This window comes from Syngnathus floridae, chromosome 6 (assembly GCF_059516105.1).
Source record: "Syngnathus floridae isolate MCC-2025c chromosome 6, RoL_Sflo_1.0, whole genome shotgun sequence".
NCBI classification, from domain to species: domain Eukaryota; kingdom Metazoa; phylum Chordata; class Actinopteri; order Syngnathiformes; family Syngnathidae; genus Syngnathus; species Syngnathus floridae.
In genome coordinates this window covers 3,909,134-3,929,599 of record NC_142418.1, presented here as the reverse complement: position 1 = coordinate 3,929,599, position 20,466 = coordinate 3,909,134, and the positions used below count along the sequence as shown (strand labels likewise).

General features: G+C 44.0%; 1 protein-coding gene across 12 annotated transcripts in view; it reads right to left on the bottom strand.

Moving 5' to 3' along the window:
- meak7 (MTOR associated protein, eak-7 homolog) overlaps nt 1–20,189 on the bottom strand; it is a 93,576-nt gene extending 73,387 nt beyond the window's left edge. For all 12 annotated transcript variants that reach the window (XM_088379333.1, XM_088379334.1, XM_088379335.1 and 9 more), the window contains exons 1-4: nt 20,064–20,189; nt 17,237–17,421; nt 16,819–17,070; nt 16,609–16,753 (exon numbers count right to left, since the gene is read on the bottom strand). In XM_088379333.1, the coding sequence (XP_088235459.1) occupies nt 16,609–16,753; nt 16,819–17,070; nt 17,237–17,398 (559 nt within the window). In that variant the 5' untranslated portion in view covers nt 17,399–17,421; nt 20,064–20,189. The remainder of the gene's footprint in view (nt 1–16,608; nt 16,754–16,818; nt 17,071–17,236; nt 17,422–20,063) is intronic.
- Nucleotides 20,190–20,466: the final 277 nt, after the last annotated feature.

Here is a 20,466-nt window from a genome sequence, read left to right as displayed (position 1 = left end):
ACAATAATGTGTTGAACGCATTCATTACCTTCTCGCTAATGCTAGCATTAGCTAAAGTTAAAGTTAAAGTCCCAATGATCGTCGTCACACACACATCTGGGTGTGGTGAAATTTGTCCTCTGCATTTAACCCATCCCTGTGTGATTTTGATCCATCCCTTGGGGGAGAGAGGAGCAGTGAGCTCGGGAATCATTTGGTGATCTAATCCCCCAATTCCAACCCTTAATGCTGAGTGCCAAGCAGGGAGACAATGGGTCCCATTTTTATAGTCTTTGGTATGACCCGGCCGGGGTTTGAACCCACAACTTTCCGGTCTCAGGGCGGACACTCTACCAATAGGCCACTGAGCTGGTTACTTACTAGCTTACGAATTAATTTGATTGCAGTGCTTGTTTACAAGACGTGTTCATAAATATTGTGAGGGGATTTACCTTGTTAAAGTGTTACGTATGGTTGTCTGTGTAGTGTTGTGATAATTAGACGCTACCCCTTTAAGAGACTGAGGAAGTCGGATCGTGTGGAACAGAGAGAGGTAGAGTTGTTGCTGTACAGGCTAAGTGAGGAGTCAATATTATACTACCTGTAACTGTTCATGAAAGCTATTAAAGCTTCAACCTAAAAGATATAAACTGAGAGGACATTCAGTTTCAACAGTCTGAACAAATCTTCTGCAGTTCTTTTAATCTTTTTCTGCATCTTTTAATCAATCAAAAAGTTTGCGGCCCAAGTAAACGCTACCTCGGCTAAAATACTACAAACCAGATTCAGTTGAAGTTGGGAAATTGTGTAAAATGTAAATAAAAACAAAATACAATGATTTGAAAATCCTTTGCAACCTATATTCAATTGAATACACTACAAAGACAACATATTTAATGCTCAAACTCATAAACTTTGTTTTATTTTTCAAATAATAATTAACTTAGAATTTCATGGCTGCAACACGTGCAGAAGAAGTTGGGAGAGGGCATGTTTACCACTTCGTTACATCACCTTTCCTTTTAATAACACTCAATAAATGGTTTGGAAGAGAGGAGACTAATTCTCTTAGCTTCTCATGTGGAATTCTGTCCTATTCTTGCTCGATGAACCGCTTCAGTTGTTCAACAGTCCAGGGTCTTCCCTGTCGTATTTTACGCTTCATAATACGCCACACATTTTCAATGGGAGACAGGTCTGGACTGCAAGCGGGCCAGGGGAGAATCTGGACTCTTTTACTTCGAAGCCAAGCTGTTGTAACACGTGCAGAATGTGGCTTGGCATTATCTTGCTGAAATAAGCAGCGGCGTCCATGAAAAAGACGTCGCTTGGATGGGAGCATATGTTGCTCCAAAATCGGTATGTACTTTTCAGCATTTATGTTCCCTTCACAGAAATGTAAGTCACCCATGCCATGGGAACTAATACACCCCCATACCATCACAGATGCTGGCTTTTGAACTTTGCGTTGATAACAGTCCGGATGGTCCGCTTCCTCTTTGGTCCGGAGGACACGACGTCTAGTGTTTCCAAAAACAATTTGAAAAGTGAACTCATCAGACCACAAAACACTTTTCCATTGTGCATCAGTCCATTTTACATGAGCTCTGGCCCAGAGAACCCGGCGGCATTTCTGGATGTTGTTCATAGACGGCTTTTGCTTTGGATGGTAGAGTTTTAACCCGCACTTACTGAGTACTGAGTAGTGACGAACTGTATTTACTGACAGTGGTTTTCTTTCCAAATTTGGCCCGCCACATCATTTTATGTGGCCCGCAAAGACAAATTGTGCATCAAATCCGTGTGTCATTACTAGAATTGCAAATTGTCTTCACTTTTAATAATCTTTATTTTTTTTAAATATTTGACCAGTTTTTACTCATCTGATTTGAAAATGAGTTATTTGTTAATTTGTTTTGAAGCTTTTACTGTATATAATCTGAGGTGCTCATACATTTATTTGGGTTGACAGTCATAATAACCCTCCGAAAGAAGCTACGACTTCAATGTGGCCTGCGAAAAAAAAAAAGAGTTTGACAACACTGGTTTAAATCTAGGGTTAGGGTTTCAAAGTAGCGTTTCATACTAGAGTTAGGGTTTCAAAGTAGGGTTCAAAGCTAGGGTTAGGGTTTCAAACATGGGTTTAAAGCTATGGTTAGGATTTCAAACTAGGGTTTCAAACTAGGGTTAGGATTTCAAAGCAGGGTTTTACACTAGAGTTAGGGTTTCAAAGTAGGGTTAAAGCTAGGATTAGGGCTTCAAAGTAGGGTTTAAAGTTAGGGTTAGAGTTTCAAAGTAGGGTTTAAAGCTCGGGCTAGGGTTTTAAACTAGTGTTCATACTAGAGTTAGGGTTTCAAAACTAGAGTTTAATTCACTGGTGTCAAACTCAAGTCCCGGGGGCCAGATACGGCCTGCCAATTCATTTTGTGTGGCCCCCGAAGACAAATTGTGCATAAAATTCGTGTGTCATTACTAAATTTGCAAATTGTCTTCACTTTTATTGATATCTTTTTTTTTTTAAAATTTGACCAGTTTTTACTCGTCAGATTTGAAAACGAGTTATTTGTCAGTTTGTTTTGTAGCTTTTACTGCATATAATATGAGGTGCTCATACATTGATTTGGGGTGACAGTCATAATGGCCCTCTGAAAGAAGCTATGACTACAATGCGGCCCGTGAACAAAAATGAGTTTGACACCTCTGCTTTACACACTCGTGTCGGTTTTTAAGGCAGTGCCGTCTGAGAGATTGAAAGTCACGGTCATTCAGTCTTGGTTTCCGGCTGTGGCGCTTACGTGCAGTGATTTCACAAGATTCTCTGAACCTTTTGATGAAATTATGGACCGTAGATGTTGAAATCCCTAAATTCCTTGTAATTTTGCTTTGAGAAATGTTGTTCTTAAACTGTTCAACTATTTTCTCACACAGTGGTGAAAAAAAAGTCACAAAGTGGTGAACCTCGCCCCATCCTTGCTTGTGAATGACTGAGCATGTTTGGGGAAGCTCCTTTTATACCCAATAATGGTACCCACCTGTTTCCAATTAGCCTGATCACATGTGGGATGTTCCAAATAGGTGTTTGATGAGCTTTTCTCAGCTTTCTCAGTATTTTTTGCCACGTTTCCCAACTTCTACTGGACGTATTGCAGCCATGAAATTCTAGGCTAATTATTATTTGGCAAAAAAACAATTACGTTTATCAGTTTGAACATTAAATATGTTGTCTTTGTAGTGTATTCGATTGAATATGGGTTGAGAAGGATTTTCAAATTGTTGTATTTTGTTTTTATTTACATTTTACACAAATTCGCAACTTCAACCAAATCTGGTTTGTACAAATATGTCCGACCGGAAAGGGAGGCACACATCTTACGGCCTGGAGGAAGTGGGGTGTGAAGTATCTCATTTGCATTTAAAAAGACCGCACTAAAACACCTTGCTCTGAGCTGCACTTCAGAATAAGAATAAAAGAGGGACCTGTGATGCTATCAAAAAGAGGAATTCAGCATCGCTGTTCCCCTTTACAGGATATATAGACCATAACTGAATGAGTAAAACATAAAACAGAAGAATTTAAAACGTGATATGTAAGCTTTAAGGAAATGGGAAAGGTTTATGTAACGTAAAAGTATTGGGGAGGGTTTAAAAAGCTTTAATATTGTGTAATGAACCACAATGCAGCAGGAGATTCATGCACAACCGTGACTTACTATGGTTTTGCTCTGCATGATGTCCCCCGGGTCATATAATTCTGAAGGTTAACACATTACATTGCTTGGCAAAGAAAACCACTCTTCTAATTGACTTGCAATATATCTGTGCTCTCTAGCGAACAATAAGAAACATTACGGGTTGGAAATGTCAATACAATTATAGAATTCAATACAATACAATACAATACAATACAATACAATACAATACAATGCCATTTATTGTCATTTCACAACTTAGTTGTACAACGAAATTCGGATAGCTGCTCCCTTCTTAATGCAAACATACAAAATTTAAAAAAGTATAAAAGGAAGTCTGAGAATATAAGTGAAAGATCTTATTTACAGTATCAATATTATTCTAAGAATGAAGGTTAAAAAATCTTATGTTCAATGTGGGTATATGTATTGACATGAATGAAGTTTGTACAGAAAGTAAATAATAAATAGTAAATAGTTATTGCACATAGTTTTTAAAGGAGTGTGGGTGTTGTATTATAACTGGTGTTTTCTCTCAGAGTTCAGAGCGGTGATGGCTGTTGGGAAGAAACTCTTTTTCAGTCTGGTAGTCATTGTTCGAATGCCTCTGTAGCGCCTCCCAGAAGGAAGCAGTTCAAACAGCTGGGAGGCGGGATGTGTGTTGTCTTTGATGATTTTGTGAGCTCTACTAACGCACCGGTTGTTGTATATGTCCGTCAGGGAGGGGAGAGGGCAGCCGATGATCTTTTGCGCTGCTTTAACTGTCCTCTGTAGCCTCCCTCTATCTGCAGCAGTGCAGCTCCCGTACCAGGTGGTGAGGCAGTACGTCAGCAGGCTCTCAATGGAGGAATGGTAGAAGGCGAGCAGAAGCTTCCGATCCATACTGCTCTTCCTGAGGACTCTTAAGAAGTCTAGACGCTGCTGAGCCTTCTTGATGACAGCTGAGGTGTTGCGTGTCCAGGAGAGGTCATTAGGGATCTGGACTCCCAGGAATCTGATGTCCCCTCTCCACAATCTCGCTGTTGATGCATGGGGGGGGGGGGGGGGGGGTCCTTTTTTCCTTCTGAAGTCCACGATGATCTCCTTTGTTTTTTTGGTGTTCAGAGCCAGGTTATTTGCAGGGCACCAGTTCGTGAGCTTCTGGACCTCCTCCCTATAGGCTATCTTGTCACCATTCGAGATCAGCCTGACCACTGTGGTGTCATCAGCAAATTTTACAATCATGTTGTTGCCATGGGCCGGACTGCAGTCATGGGTATAAAGACAGTAGAGGAGAGGGCTCAGCACGCAGCCTTGTGGTGAACCAGTGCTCAGTGTGCGTGTAGCGGAAAGGTGGGGGCCAAGTCTCACCGTCTGGGGCCTGTTGGTGAAGAAGTCTTTGATCCAGGTGCAAGTGAGAGGGGGGAGGCCCAGAGTGTCCAGCTTCGTGACCAGAACGTTTGGGATGATAGTAATGAAAGCCGAGCTGTAGTCCACAAAGAGCATTCTCGCATAGCTCTGCTGCTGTTCCAGGTGTCTCAACACAGCATGCAGAGCTATGGTGATGCCGTCCTCCGTGGATCTGTTCGCCCGGTATGCGAACTGATGGGGGTCGAGCGTGGGGGGGAGGTAGTCCTTGATGTGTTGGAGAACCAGTCTCGAAGCACTTCATTATTACTGGGGTGAGGGCAACAGGGCGGTAGTCGTTGAGGCTGGTTGGGGTGAATTTTTTGGTATGGGGATAATTGTGGCTGACTTCAGGCAGGTAGGAATGACTGCTTGTGCCAGCGAGAGGTTAAAGATCCTGCAGAGAATCGGGGACAGCTGGTGGGCTCAGGCTCTGAGCACTTTGCCAGGTACTCCATCTGGACCAGGAGCCTTCCTGGGGTTTACTGCCTGGAGCACACGCCTCACCTCCAGCTTCTTTACAGTGAGTGGAGGGGTGCTGGGATCTGGTGTGGATGGGGGTGGGGGGAGGGCTACAGCAGGTGAGAGGCTGTGGTGATTCAAAGCAGGCAAAGAAGCAGTTGAGCTCCTCTGCCAGCGACTCACTTGGGTCTGATGTCACCTCACAGCCCCTGAAGTTGGTGATGGTCTGGATGCCCTGCCACACCTCTCGTGGTCTGTTGCTGGCGAGGTGGGACTCCATCTTCCTCATGTACTCCGCTTTGGCTTTTTCAATCCCTTTCTTCAGGTCAGCCCGAGTTGAGCTGTAAAGGGCTCTGTCGCCTGACCTGAAGGCAGAGTCACGGGCCCTGAGGAGTGAGCGGACCTGGCTGGTCATCCAGGGTTTCTGGTTGGGAAAGACCCGAATGGTTTTGTCCACACATACGGTTCCCATGCAGAATTTGATGTAGTCCAGGACTGACTCCGTGAACATGGCCAGGTCTTGGTGGTGAAATAGTTCACAGTCCGTGTTTTGAAGGCAGTTCTGGAGTTGACAGAGTGCACTTCCAGGCCAAGTTGTTACAGTCCTTATCGTGGGCCTGGATCTGCGTCTGGGAGGAGTGTATGCGGGGATGAGTAGCAAGGAGAGATGGTCTGACTGTCCAAGGTGGGGGAGGGGCAAGGCTCTGTACCCATGCTTGATGTTGGAGTACACGTGGTCCAAAGTCCTTTCCCCTCTTGTTGGGCACTTAACGTGCTGGTGAAACTGTGGGAGTAGTCTTCAGATTGTTCCTATTAAAGTCTCCTGCTATTATGTGAACACCATCAGGGTGGGCCTGCTGCTGTTCATTGATGGTGTTCAGCAGGAGAGAGAGCGCCGCGCTAGCGTTAGCATTCGGCGGGATGTAAACAGCGGTGATGATCACCACTGTTACCTCTCTCGGTAGAAAAAAGGGCCGACATCTAACAGACATGTACTCAATATTGGTGGAGCAGTGCCTCGCTATGATGCTGCTGTTGTTGCACCAGTCCTCATGCACGTAGATACAGAGCCCCCCACCTCTTTTTTTGTGGGAGTCCACAGTCCGATCCCAGTGGTGTAGCGAACGACCTGCTAGCTGCACGCTAGCATCGGGGATCTTCAGATTCAACCAGGTCTCCGTGATAATGAGGGCGCAGCAGTCACGAACATAGCAATTTCCCGCAAGTTGTAGTTCCAGATCTTACATCTTGTGGGTGAGAGATCTAGCGTTGGTGAGATACAGGCTCGGGAGGGGTGGCTTGTGCGGTTGGTTCTTTAGCCTTAGCAGGAGGCCGGACCTGCGGCCTCGCTTCTGCTTCCTCTCCCTCCTGCGCCTGCGGCGCTTTCTAGTCCCGACAACAATTCACAGAGAGTCCGGCGGTCTTGCTAGTTCGTCCGGGATGTTTTGGTTGTATTGAAATTCCCTCGAGACTGCGGTCTTATGTCGATAGCCAATGTCTACAATAGGGGTGTCCAAACTTTTTTTTGTGAGGGCCAAATACAGAAAAATAAACAAAGGGCCGGCCCACACACTAGAGGTGACATACTGACACATGAATACTGTGTATTATGAAGAACATTGCACTCAGTGGGAGCAGTGATGCTGTCCTTTGGATTGAAGGATGGCTGACATGTCAGGAGAAAGTTTGGTGGTTGAGACACGAAGGACTTCACAGAGATGGCTAGCAGTTATTCTGGTTCTCAGTCTGCTTTTGTTCTGATTGAACAGAGAAAATGTTTGTTCACATATGTATGTCGAGCTGAACAGGCTCATCATTCTTTTTGCATGGCGTCTCATCAGAAGAAACTTGGCATTATCCAAACGCTGATAGAATTCGGGGAGGGGGAGAAGCTGATGCTGACTCTTCAGAGAATCATCACATTGAATTTCAATCAGCTCTAACTGCAGACTCTCTTCCACTTCTTCTGCATCCACCAGGAAGGGGGTCGAGAACAGCTTGATTTGTTTTTCAATGGCGGAAAAATCTTGGAAACGCTGGTTGAATTCCATCATGAGAGAGGAAATCACAGACACATATTTCTCCTTTTTAACAGAAAGGTCGGCGCTTGGAAAAGCAGACTTGATTTCAGACAGCGCAGGGAAGTGTGCATTGTGTCTCAAACAGGCGGAGCTTTACGCAGAAGGCTTTCATGTGCGCATGCAGGTGTGGCACCAGCTGTTCTTTGCCTTGTAGGTTCTTGTTCAGTGTAGTCAGATGATGCGTAAGATCAACTAAAAATGCCAGGTCTGCCAGCCACAGAGGGTCACTTAACTCATGAAGAGGTCGGCCCTTCTCTTTATAAAAATGGTCGATTTCTGATCCCAGCGAAAAAAAACGCTGCAGTACAGACCCGCGGCTGAGCCAGCGCACATCAGAGTGGTAGAGTACATCCCCGTATTCAGCATCCACATCAGAGAGGAAAGCCTGAAATTCTCTGTGGTACAGTCCTCTCGCTTGAATTACGTTGACAGTTTTTACGACAGTGTTCATCACATCGCCCAGCTGGACAGTCTTGGCACACAGTGCTTCTTGGTGGATTATACAGTGCATCCTAACAGCCTCACCTCTGCTCTCTTTTACCTTGGCGCACACCAACGATACAATTCCTTTGCATTCGCCAGTCATGGCCGGAGCTCCGTCCGTTGTTACTCCACAGAGCTTGTCCCATTTAAGCCCCATCTTTTCAACTGCCTCTGACACAGCTTCAAAAATATCTTTTCCCGTCGTTGTGCCTTTTAGGCTCATCATATCAAGCAGCTCCTCCGTACAGCAAAAATTATCATCTACTCCCCGCAAAAAAATTAACTGTTGCGCGGTGTCTGTGGCATCTGTGCTCTCATCGCATGCTATTGAGTAAAAATCAAAAGCACAAGCCTTGTCTCTCAGCTGGAGTTTCACGTTCGCTGACAAGTCCTCAATTCTCCGCACCACTGTGTTTCTGGATAAGCTCACATTGTTGAAATCCGGCACTTTTTCTGGGCACATTACTTCTGTGACTTTGATGAGGCACTGCTTTATGAAATCCCCGTCTGAAAACGGTTTGCCGTGCTGGGCAATACGTTTAGCGACTTCATAACTTGCTCTTGTGGAGTTTTCCTGTGTTTTGTTGGCACGAAAAAAAAACTGCTGTTGAGCTTGCAGGCTAACTGCCATTTGCTTAACTCTCTGTGCTCGCTCAGCACCGGTGTACGATGTGTAGCTCTGATGTTTGGTCTCATAGTGCCGACGGACATTATACTCTTTCATCACAGCAACATCTTCATTACAAATCAAACAGACACACTTTCCGTTGATTTCTTTGAAGAAATACTCATTTTCCCACCGTGTTTGAAATCTTATACACTCACTCGCGATTTTGCGTTTCTTTGGTGCAGCCATTTCTGGTGACTAGCGGTAAAAGTTTTTCTTCGCTTGATTTGTTTGGCCGGATTCTCCAATCTCTGGGGCCGAAGTCACTGAGGTAGTCAAAAAACTCCTCGGTGGCAAGGCCCCGGGGGTGGATGAGATCCGCCCGGAGTTCTTAAAGGCTCTGGATGTTGTGGGGCTGTCATGGCTGACACGCCTCTACAACGTTGCGTGGACATCGGGGACAGTGCCTCTGGATTGGCAGACTGGGGTGGTGGTTCCCCTCTTTAAGAAGGGGGACCGGAGGGTGTGTTCCAATTACAGGGGAATCACACTCCTCAGCCTCCCTGGTAAGGTCTATTCAGGGGTGCTGGAGAGGAGGGTCCGTCGGGAGGTCGAACCTCGGATTCAGGAGGAGCAGTGTGGCTTTCGTCCTGGCCGTGGAACAGTGGACCAGCTCTACACCCTCGGCAGGATCCTCGAGGGTGCATGGGAGTTCGCCCAACCAGTCCACATGTGTTTTGTGGACTTGGAGAAGGCGTTCGACCGTGTCCCTCGGGAGGTTCTGTGGAGGGTGCTTCGGGAGTACGGGGTGCCGAGCCAACTGATAAGGGCGGTTCGGTCCCTGTATCACCGATGCCAGAGTCTGGTCCGCATTTCCGGCAGTAAGACGGATTCGTTCCCAGTGAGGGTTGGACTCCGCCAAGGCTGCCCTTTGTCACCGATTCTGTTCATAATTTTTATGGACAGAATTTCTAGGCGCAGCCGAGGCGTTGAGGGGGTCCGGTTTGGGGACCTCAGCATCGCGTCTCTGCTTTTTGCAGATGACGTGGTGCTGTTGGCTTCTTCAGGCCGTGATCTCCAGCTCTCGCTGGAACGATTCGCAGCCGAGTGTGAAGCGGTCGGGATGAGGGTCAGCACCTCCAAATCCGAGTCCATGGTCCTCGATCGGAAAAGGGTGGAATGCCCTCTCCGGATCGGGGATGAGATCCTGCCCCAAGTGGAGGAGTTCAAGTATCTTGGAGTCTTGTTCACGAGTGAGGGGAGGATGGAGCGTGAGATCGACAGGCGGATCGGTGCAGCGTCGGCAGTAATGCGGACCCTGTACCGGTCCGTTGTGGTGAAGAGAGAGCTGAGCCAAAAGGCAAAGCTCTCAATTTACCGGTCGATTTACGCTCCTACCCTCACCTATGGTCACGAGCTATGGGTCGTGACCGAAAGAACGAGATCTCGGATACAAGCGGCCGAAATGAGTTTTCTCCGCAGGATGTCCGGGCTCTCCCTTAGAGATAGGGTGAGAAGCTCGGTCATCCGGGAGAGACTCGGAGTAGAGTCGCTACTCCTCCACGTTGAGAGGAGCCAGATGAGGTGGCTCGGGCATCTTATCAGGATGCCTCCTGGACGCCTCCCTGGGGAGGTGTTCCGGGCATGTCCCACCGGTAGGAGACCCCGGGGACGACCCAGGACGCGCTGGAGAGACTATGTCTCTCAGCTGGCCTGGGAACGCCTTGGGATCCCCCGGGATGAGCTGGATGAAGTGGCTGGGGAGAGGGAAGTCTGGGAGTCCCTCCTAAAGCTGCTGCCCCCGCGACCCGACCCCGGATAAGCGGAAGAAGATGGATGGATGGATGGGTGGATGGATTTGTTTGGCGGGCTCTATTTAGTGTTGAAACTGAGAAGTGCAACAAAGTTGAGCTCAAGCTTCTTGTGCGGGCCATATTCAATTATGTTTTCTGAATTTGCTGCGGGTTAATAAAAACTGGACCGCGGGCCGCAGTTGGCCCGCGGGCCGTAGTTTGGACACCCCTGGTCTACAAGGTCCTGTCGGCTGTAGTTGTGTGCCGCCGAAGCAAAAATACAAAAAGTCCACAAATAGACACATAGAAAACGCAAAAACAAACACTGAAGGGGAGAGCCGTGAGCCGCAGCGTCTGAGCGCGCCGCCATCTTGGTTATGTTTAAATTTCTGAATAATACATATATCGTTTCTACTTAGTGGAGTTTTGTTTTTCACGGTAGGTTCTGGAACGCATCTCCTGCAAAAAATTAGGGATCACTGTAGATGTCTTCAGGTCGCAACTAATTATATACATGTGAAGTTTCAGATTTTTTGGGCCATAAGCCATCGGAGTTATTAGGCATTGGCACTTGTGCAGAGAAGGAAAAATAAAATGCAAAATTTGATGCATTGCCCCATCATATTGTATTTCAAAAACTCAAAACATGTTTTTCCAATTGTTATTGAAATTGCAATTATTCTTAGATGGTACAACCCTACGGGAACCCTGATAAGGATTTCTACAGAAATAATAGGGACATTGCAGCTGTTACTGCTTGGTTTTTAAGACTAATAAGATTCATTTTGAATTAAAAAAATAAAATATAACGTGCTGCATCCTAACACTCCCGCAGTGCCTCCATTGTGTCCTTACCGTAATTTCCGGACTATAAGTTGCGGTTTTTTTCATAGTTTGGGTGGGGGGGCGACTTATACTCAGGAGCGACTTATATGTTTTTTTTTCACAAATTTTTACTTGATCATTAAGACATCACTTACAAGTATAGTTGACCACTTCCCATGTTATTTTTAGTATAGTTGATCACTTCACATGCTTTTATATCTTTATCTTGAACATATTCAAAACATACCGTAATTTCCGGACTATAAGTCGCGTTTTTTTTCATAGTTTGGGTGGGGGGGCGACTTATACTCAGGAGCGACTTATATATGTTTTTTTTCCACAAATTTTTACTTGATCATAAGACATCACTCACTTACAAGTATAGTTGACCACTTCCCATGTTATTTTTAGTATAGTTGATCACTTCACATGCTTTTATATCTTTATCTTGAACATATTCAAACATAAAAAATAGAGAAAACATCAAATAAAGCAATTAACACTTTAAAGCACCATATCCAAGTCCACTGTCTGCTGTATGTACACTTGCTCCATTTTTGCTCCTCTTATATTTATTATTATTTATTATTATTTGTTTATTTATCATTTATTCAACACTCTTATTTATTCATTGTTTGTGCCTGCTTGGTTTTTTTTTTTGTGTTGCTTGTATGCATATGTGTACTATCTCACCGAGGGATAGTGGGAACGTAATTTCAATCTCTTTGTGTGTCTTACTGGACTGGATGAGGGCGCTCTAAATTTCACCGTTGGCCGTGACTCATCAACTGGGTGGGCTTAAGAAAAATGGCACCAAAAAGAAACTCATATTTTGCAGGTTACAAACTTCAAGTTGTAAAATATACAGCTGAAAACAGTAATCGAGTAGCAGAAAGAAAGTTTGGCGAACCATGATGTACCAATGGATTACTATTTCAAGTGACGTCAGTGGCACGGCGCGGCGCGGCGGACATAAAGGACAAACGTACCCACGTAAGGACTACCGGCATCATTAGCGGTGATCATTTCTAAGTGACACGAAGGACAAATATTTTGAAGGAATTAAGGATTTAGAGTGACATAGAAGGTTTGAAAAACTATTATGGCTTTTACGCACGCCCGGTCCTACTCTACTGAGTCGGGGGCCGGCGCTCGGCCGAGTGGCTGTCCGCGAACGGTGCATGGGGCTCAGACATGGCCATTACGAATGCCCGGTCCTATGCCATGGAGCTCTCGTGTCTGGATAGTCCACGCCGCCACATGCTTGGAAGTTTGTTTTGTTTAATAAAGAGCCGTTTACCAAACCCACGTCTATCCTTGTACTTTGTTAACGCTACAATATAGTAGTTATATACTAGATCTGTGGAACAAAGACGAGGCTTACGTCAGGGCGCACGCGCGGCGATGTTGACAAAGAACGAGGAATTTGATCGATGGATTTAATGGATTTAAAGTGCACGAATGGTTTGATAATATTATTGGCTTATATTATAGTTATTTGAAATATAGTTTATCTATCATTATATGAGCCTGTGGAATATTTTGAAGTGCAAGCGCACTCAGCTGCGCGCACCCATTGTTGACAAAGAACGATCGATGGATTTAAAGGGCTAGAGACATCCCTTTTTTTTTTTTCAATTAGAACGGAATTTGATAGAATGTATAAAGTGAACACATTTGCCGCATTGGAAATTAAAAATGGACACCGATTACTAAGAATAAAGCTGAAATGAAATGCCAGTTTATCGATCGGGTCCCGCACGAAGCCAAACTGGCGGCGCCATTACTGTGACGTCACAAGTTGTACATCTGGATGTCAACAAACCCAAACAACAAGGCAGATGATAGCGACAGCTCCGTTTCTAGCGGCAATATTAGCATCATTTTATCTGATTCATAAACCTCTTTTGACGCAGAATATGATGAATCTAGCAGTTCACTTGGGCTGAGCTGAGCACATTTTCTGAATTGTGCCCCTCCCGTCACTCTGGTTAGGTTGGCATAGTAAAAAGTGCTCTTGGGGGCTTTAGAGTGCCGAGTTGATCTCGGCACATGAAGACATGACCACCTGCAACGTTTGGTTTAGGTTTTAAAAGCATTTTTAATTTTATTGCTTAAATCGTATTTTCTCGACGAGCTGAGCACGTTTTCTGAATTGTGCCTCTCCCGTCACTGTGGTTAGGTTGGCATAGTAAAAAGAGTAGAGTGCCGAGTTGACCACTGCGAATGAAGAAATGAACATCTGCAGCGTTTGGTTTAGGTTTTAGGCGCATTTTTAATTTTATTTCTTAAATCGCATTTTTTCGACGAGCTGAGCACGTTTTCTGAATTGTGCCCCTCCCGTCACGCTTCGACATACTTTTCAAAGTCAAAGTCTCAAAGTCTCCTTTATTGTCAATTCCTCCGCATGAGGTCGAAATTACGTTTCTCACTATCCCAGGGTGACAAGACAGCGTTCACAACGCACATACAAGTAAACAACACAGGAAAAATAAAACAAGAAGATGAACAATAAGAGTGATAGCACGCTAGCCGCTCCCGATGCACAGCAGAGTCCGGAAAGATTACAGTCAACCAGGCCACTGTGAACACGAGCACACAGCAGGCACGCACTGTCCGGTTCGTGGATCCTATCAGGCGAACTCAACCCATCTTGTCGTCCCGCGAACGAACGTACGCCAGGATAATGGAAGGCACGGCTAGGCGAGCTGGGTTGGCCGCAAACCTGGCCCGACGTCTCCGCGCTGGCCCCTCTTCTCTTTTTGTTTACATTCACTGAAGCTAAACGCGTACAACTTGAGACGTCATGAGACGTCACTTCCGGCTGGCGGCTCGGTGCAGTCAAACTCGTTTGTGCGGCAAATTTAAATTATATTTTTCAGAGCAACAGCTTCCTTTTCGTTGTTTCGAGCGTCAATTTATATTTATAAGCCCATAAGCTAACTAAAACCGATTTATACATATACCGGTGTCTCCAGACCTTTAATGAATTGGAGTGACACCGATGGTTTTATAAACATGTTATTCATGTAATAGTTGTCCTTAATCACTCTATATGTTACGTCAGGCCCGTTCTCAGCTCTTTGTTTGTGTTTGTCACGTTAGCATACCTATCGTTTAGCCTGTTGTTGCTATTTAATGAATTAGAGTGACACCGATGGTTTTATAAACATGTTATTCATGTAATAGTTGTCCTTAATCACTGTATATGTTACGTCAGGCCCGTTCTCAGCTCTTTGTTTGTGTTTGTCACGTTAGCATACCTATCGTTTCGCCTGTTGTTGCTATCGTTTAGCCTGTTGTTGCCCGTTCATGACTGTTTTTGGTGTGGGACTTTGTCGAATAAATTGCCCCCAAAATGCAACTTATACTCCGGAGCGACTTATGTTTTTTTTCACTTTTGGGGGCATTTTATGGCTGGTGCGACTTATACTCCGGAGCGACTTATAGTCCGGAAAATACGGTAAAAAATAGAGAAAACATCAAATAAAGCAATTAACACTTTAAAGCACCATATCCAAGTCCACTGTCTGCTGTATGTACTGCTGTTGCTCCATTTTTGCTCCTATTATATTTATTATTATTATCTATTATTATTTGTTTATTTATCATTTATTCAACACTTATTTATTCATTGTTTGTGCCTTTTTGGGTTTTTTTTGTGTTGCTTGTATGCATATGTGTACTATCTCACCAAGGGATAGTGGAAACGTAATTTCAATCTCTTTGTGTCTTAGTATATAAAAAAAAAAAATGAACGATAAAGCAGACTTTGACTTTGATAAAACAACCAAAAAAATTTATATTTTCAGACGAAACTGGATGAGGGCGCTCTAAATTTCACCGTTGGCCGTGACTCATCAACTGGGTGGGCTTAAGAAAAATGGCACCAAAAAGAAACTCATATTTTGCAGGTTACAAACTTCAAGTTGTAAAATATGCAGCTGAAAACAGTAATCGAGCAGCAGAAAGAAAGTTTGGAGAACCGTGATGTACCAATGGATTACTATTTCAAGTGACGTCAGTAGCGCGGCGCGGCGGTTGTTTACATACAAACGTGCCCACATAAGGACTACCGGCATCATTAGCGGTGATCATTTCTAAGTGACACGGAGGACAAAGAGTTTGAAGGAATTAAGTATTTGGAGTGACATAGAAGGTTTGAAAAACTATTATGGCTTTTACGCACGCCCGGTCCTACTCTACTGAGTCGGGGGCCGGCGCTCGGCCGAGTGGTTGTCCGCGAACGGTGCGTGGGGCTCGGACATGGCCATTACGCACGCCTGGTCTGTCAGGAAGTCCACGCCGCCACACGCTTGGAAGTTTGTTTTGTTTAATAAAGAGCCGTTTACCAAACCCACGTCTATCCTTGTACTTTTTTAACGCTACAATATAGTTATATAGTAGATCTGTGGAATAAAGACGAGGCTGACGTCAGGGCGCACGTGCGGCGATGTTGACAAAGGACGAGGAATTTGATCGATGGATTTAATGGAATTAAAGTGCACGGATGGTTTGATAATATTATTTGCTTGTATTATAGTTATTTGAAATATAGTTTATCTATCGTTATATGAGCCTGTGGAATATTTTGAAGTGCAAGCGCCCTCAGCCGTGCGCACCCACTGTTGACAAAGAACGATCGATGGATTTAATGAATTGGAGTGACACCGATGTTATTCATGTAATAGTTGTCCTTAATCACTCTATATGTTACGTCAGGCCCGTTCTCAGCTCTTTGTTTGTGTTTGTCACGTTAGCATACCTATCGTTTAGCCTGTTGTTGCTATTTAATGAATTGGAGTGACACCGATGGTTTTATAAACATGTTATTCATGTAATAGTTGTCCTTAATCACTCTATATGTTACGTCAGGCCCGTTCTCAGCTCTTTGTTTGAGTTTGTCACGTTAGCATACCTATCGTTTAGCCTGTTGTTGCTATTTAATGAATTGGAGTGACACCGATGGTTTTATAAAAATGTTATTCATGTAATAGTTGTCCTTAATCACTCTATATGTTACGTCTGGCCCGTTCTCAGCTCTTTGTTTGTGTTTGTCACGTTAGCATACCTATCGTTTAGCCTGTTGTTGCTATCGTTCAGCCTGTTGTTGCTCGTTCATGACTGTTTTTGGTGTGGGATTTTGTCGAATAAATTGCCCCCAAAATGCGACTTATACTCCGGAGCGACTTATATATGTTTTTTTTCACTTTTTGGGGCATTTTACGGCTGGTGCGACTTATACTCCGGAGCGACTTATAGTCCGGAAAATACGGTAATTCAAAATGACAAGAATAACCTACCTGTAGGTTTCAGTTCTGAACACATCTGCTCTGCCAAGAGTTTAACACACTGAGAGCCATCACCCATTTTGTCTGGTTTCCACCCTTGAAGGAGTCCTTTATAGACTAGAATATGAATGATGGCAGAGATCAGGTCCTGTAAGAACTATGAAAAGACAACATATCTAAGATGAATATGAAAACAATTCTATTTTTATTTCTTTCCCTTACCTCTGTTAGTTGCTCAGAGGTGACAACCTTAGAGCACGCTCTTTTCCGGCACATAGCCATAACAAGAGGAGCCCGTTCTTCTGCAGTACCCTTTAGGGTGTCTGCAAGGAAGATGACTAATTGCTCGCGACACACTCCTGAAGTGGGGGACGTACTGACTTTGCCAGCTGCTGTGGTTCCAAAGTCAATACTACACATGCATTGGTATGACCTCCTTATCATTGATTCTGATGCCAGCATGCACATGGAGGCCTGGGAACACAGAATGATCAGATATTGCATGTGGAATATACATTTTTTTAATCATTATTATTAATGCAATACTAAGATGACTTGGCCTTAGAAAAACATTTAGTTTTGGTAAATAGCTATAAAGATCAACAAAATGTGTTTATCTGTTTCTCATGTATAATACTACCTGCAGCATCTCAAAGGTCAGTGTGTTTCCTGCTTGTGTTTTCTTTTGGGCTTTTTCAGGAATCACAGTAAGGCGATCAAACACTCCTTCAATCACTGGCCGATCTTCGGGACGGAAGCGGGACAGTCGCTTCTGCACCACCACACACTCAGTGTTGCCCATGGTACGTCACATTTGTGGCATTCCTGGGTAGACAAACATTTTAGGTGAATTTCATTCCACTATTTACAAACTCCTTTGTCCTCGTTCCTCTGTTTACATGTTACATTATTTAACCAGATTCTATCGAGACTACTCAAAAAGATGAGCGAGAAAGAGTAAGCGTTTGGATCAACAAGTAGTGAATCTCATTACATTACTTGTAAGAACATCTGACCTCATATTATTTCTTTGCTATTGCGATAAGATTCTTCATGTCTCCGTAAATTATATAAAGGCAGTTCACGTCAGATGACGCATCTGAGGAAGACTGGAGACAATCAAAACTGTCCGCAGGTAATATCTAAAAATGTTTCACTTGTGTGAACAAAAGGACTGCCTTATATGATTTCTTTGCTGCTTTAACTGCCAAAACTGGAATCCACTGTCTCCCTGTTCTGAGTGTTTACCCGTTTTCCCTCACCATGTGATCTATGAACTACGTAGTTGAGCATCATTTCCATATGAACAAGGCTTGATGTTGGTAGGAAAAGCACACTGTTCCCATAGTCCTATGTTGCTCAGGTTCCTGAGCTCGCCCAGCCACTGCTTTAGCTGTGCCTACCGACTATTTAGGATGAAACGAGACCTCTGTGGGGGAGCACCGTCTGAGGCTTTTTATTGGCTTTTCACAGATTGTTGGTATTGGTTTATCATTTATGAGCAGTCTCTCATTAGCTACGTTTACATGGACTCGTTTATTTGGATTAAACACCTGATTGGAATAAAAAATGCTTCTTGGACACACCTGAGTTTGGATTTTCTGACACAATCAAGCCCCCATTCTGATCAAGATTTTATTCGGAACTTGTTTGATTGATAATCCGATCGGCTTGCACGACAACACTTATTCTGAAATTTTGTAACAAACTGGCGGCACGGTGACACACGGGCTAGCACATCTGCCTCACAGTTCAGAGGTTGCAGTTTGAAGTCTACCTTTGGTCCTCCCTGTGTGGAGTTTGCATGTTTTCCTCGTGCCTGTGAGGGTTTTCCCCGGGGACTCCGGTTTACTCCCACATCCCAAAAGCATGCTTGGTAGGTCGATTGAGCACTCCAAATTGCCCCTGCGATTAGCTGGCAACCAGTTCCGCCTGCTGCCCATTGATTGCTGGGATAGGCTCCAGCATGCTCGCGACCCCTGTGGGGACAACCGGTACGGATGATGGATGGATGGATGAATGGATGGATGGATGGATGGATGGATGGATGGATGGATGGATGGATGGATGGATGGATGGACGGACGGACGGACGGACGGACAGACGGATGGTAACGAACCGTGTTTACCACGCATGTCTGTGACGTCAGTATACGTGTTTGTTATTCGTGGAGGCTATTTTGAAGCAGACCGAGCAAAAGACATGGCTGGTGAAAGACTGAACTGGTCTGGAACATTGCAGGAAGTGCTACGGCTTCTGTTTCTCCTACTAGTATTTTCAGTATATTTGGTCGATATGCGCATGTCAAAATAGTTTGCTCCGATCTTATGTATAATGTATGAACATGCAAGTCCGAATCAGATCAAGGTTTTTAGTGTCCATGAAAACAATGCATATCATAATTTTGATCCCAACTGATAGGATTAAAGAAATTTTGTCTATTGCTATTCCGTAGCTATTGATGAGGTGGTCTTTGATAATGGAAATGCTGCTTTGTGTGGGTTAGGGGTCACCAGCTTTATTGAAAGTGATAGCTACATCTTGTGTGATTCAGCTCAGTGGCCTAGTAGTAGAGTGTTCGCCCTGAGACTGGAAGGTTGTGGGTTCTAAACCACGGCCGGGTCATACCAAAGACTATAAAAATGGGACCCATTGCCTCCCTGCTTGACACTCAGCATTAAGGGTTGGAATTGGGGGGTTAGATCACCAAATGATTCCCAAGCGCGGCACCGCTGCTGCTCACTGCTCCCCTCTCCCCCAGGGGATGGATCAAAATCACATGGGGATGGGTTAAATGCAGAGGACAAATTTCACCACACCCAGATGTGTGTGTGACGATGATCATTGGGACTTTGGGACTTTTGACTTTAACTTCATGCAAAGTACTACAAATTTGATACACATTTGATATAACAAATATGCTCAAGTTCCCTTGAATAATATATAGGGTAATTATAAGTAATTAATAATATTCATTTTCAAACATTGATCATGATAATGATGTCCCACAATAATTAACACTCCTACACACGCACACAACACTCGGGCAACATTTGTATTTAGTAATGATAATTTCTACAACAATGCTAGGAAATCTGCCCCGTAGCATAATCATATGTCAATATTTTTGGATAAGAAGGAGGGGGGGGGGGGGGGGGGACAATTTTTAGAACACACATTGATGTTTTTTGTTGGGTATTTTTTTTCGCTCACTTCTTCAACCATCCGGTTGAGGTATTTGTGATAGTATCAATTGCTCTTTTAAAAATGGTGCTTTTTTTTCTTGAATTTTAAAAACATTTAAATATGAGTTCGACAAATATGCTATATAAAATACTGAAATACAGCTAATACAAAAATTACAACACGTAAGCACTTAAGATGAGACCTCCTGCTCCTATTACCACCACACCATTTTTTATTCACTGGCTGGATTCAAAATACAACAACAGAATTAACTTCCTTACCTGAAGCCGATCGTAAATGAGACAAAAAAGCGCCTGAGACGACTCAGATAATATTGATGGAACAACGTTTGCCTCACAGTGGACTAAATAAGACACATACTTCCGGACACTGCGGCACATGATACAAATACTAGCCAGTCATTTGTCAGATGACGACAATCTTTTTCGTGATTGGTCACTGAGGACGGTAGGCGGGATAAATGATGATTATTTTCATTATTATTACTTTTCAAAATGAAACGGGTGAAACAGAAAATGCCTTTGTAAATGGTCTGTGTCCCTTGTGAAAATGTATTACGTTTGGAAAGAGATATTTGAAAAAAATAGAAAAACGACATGATTTCTTTTTGAAAATTAAATCCCCAGAATTGAAACACAGAATGGTTGATTTTCTTTTTTGCTC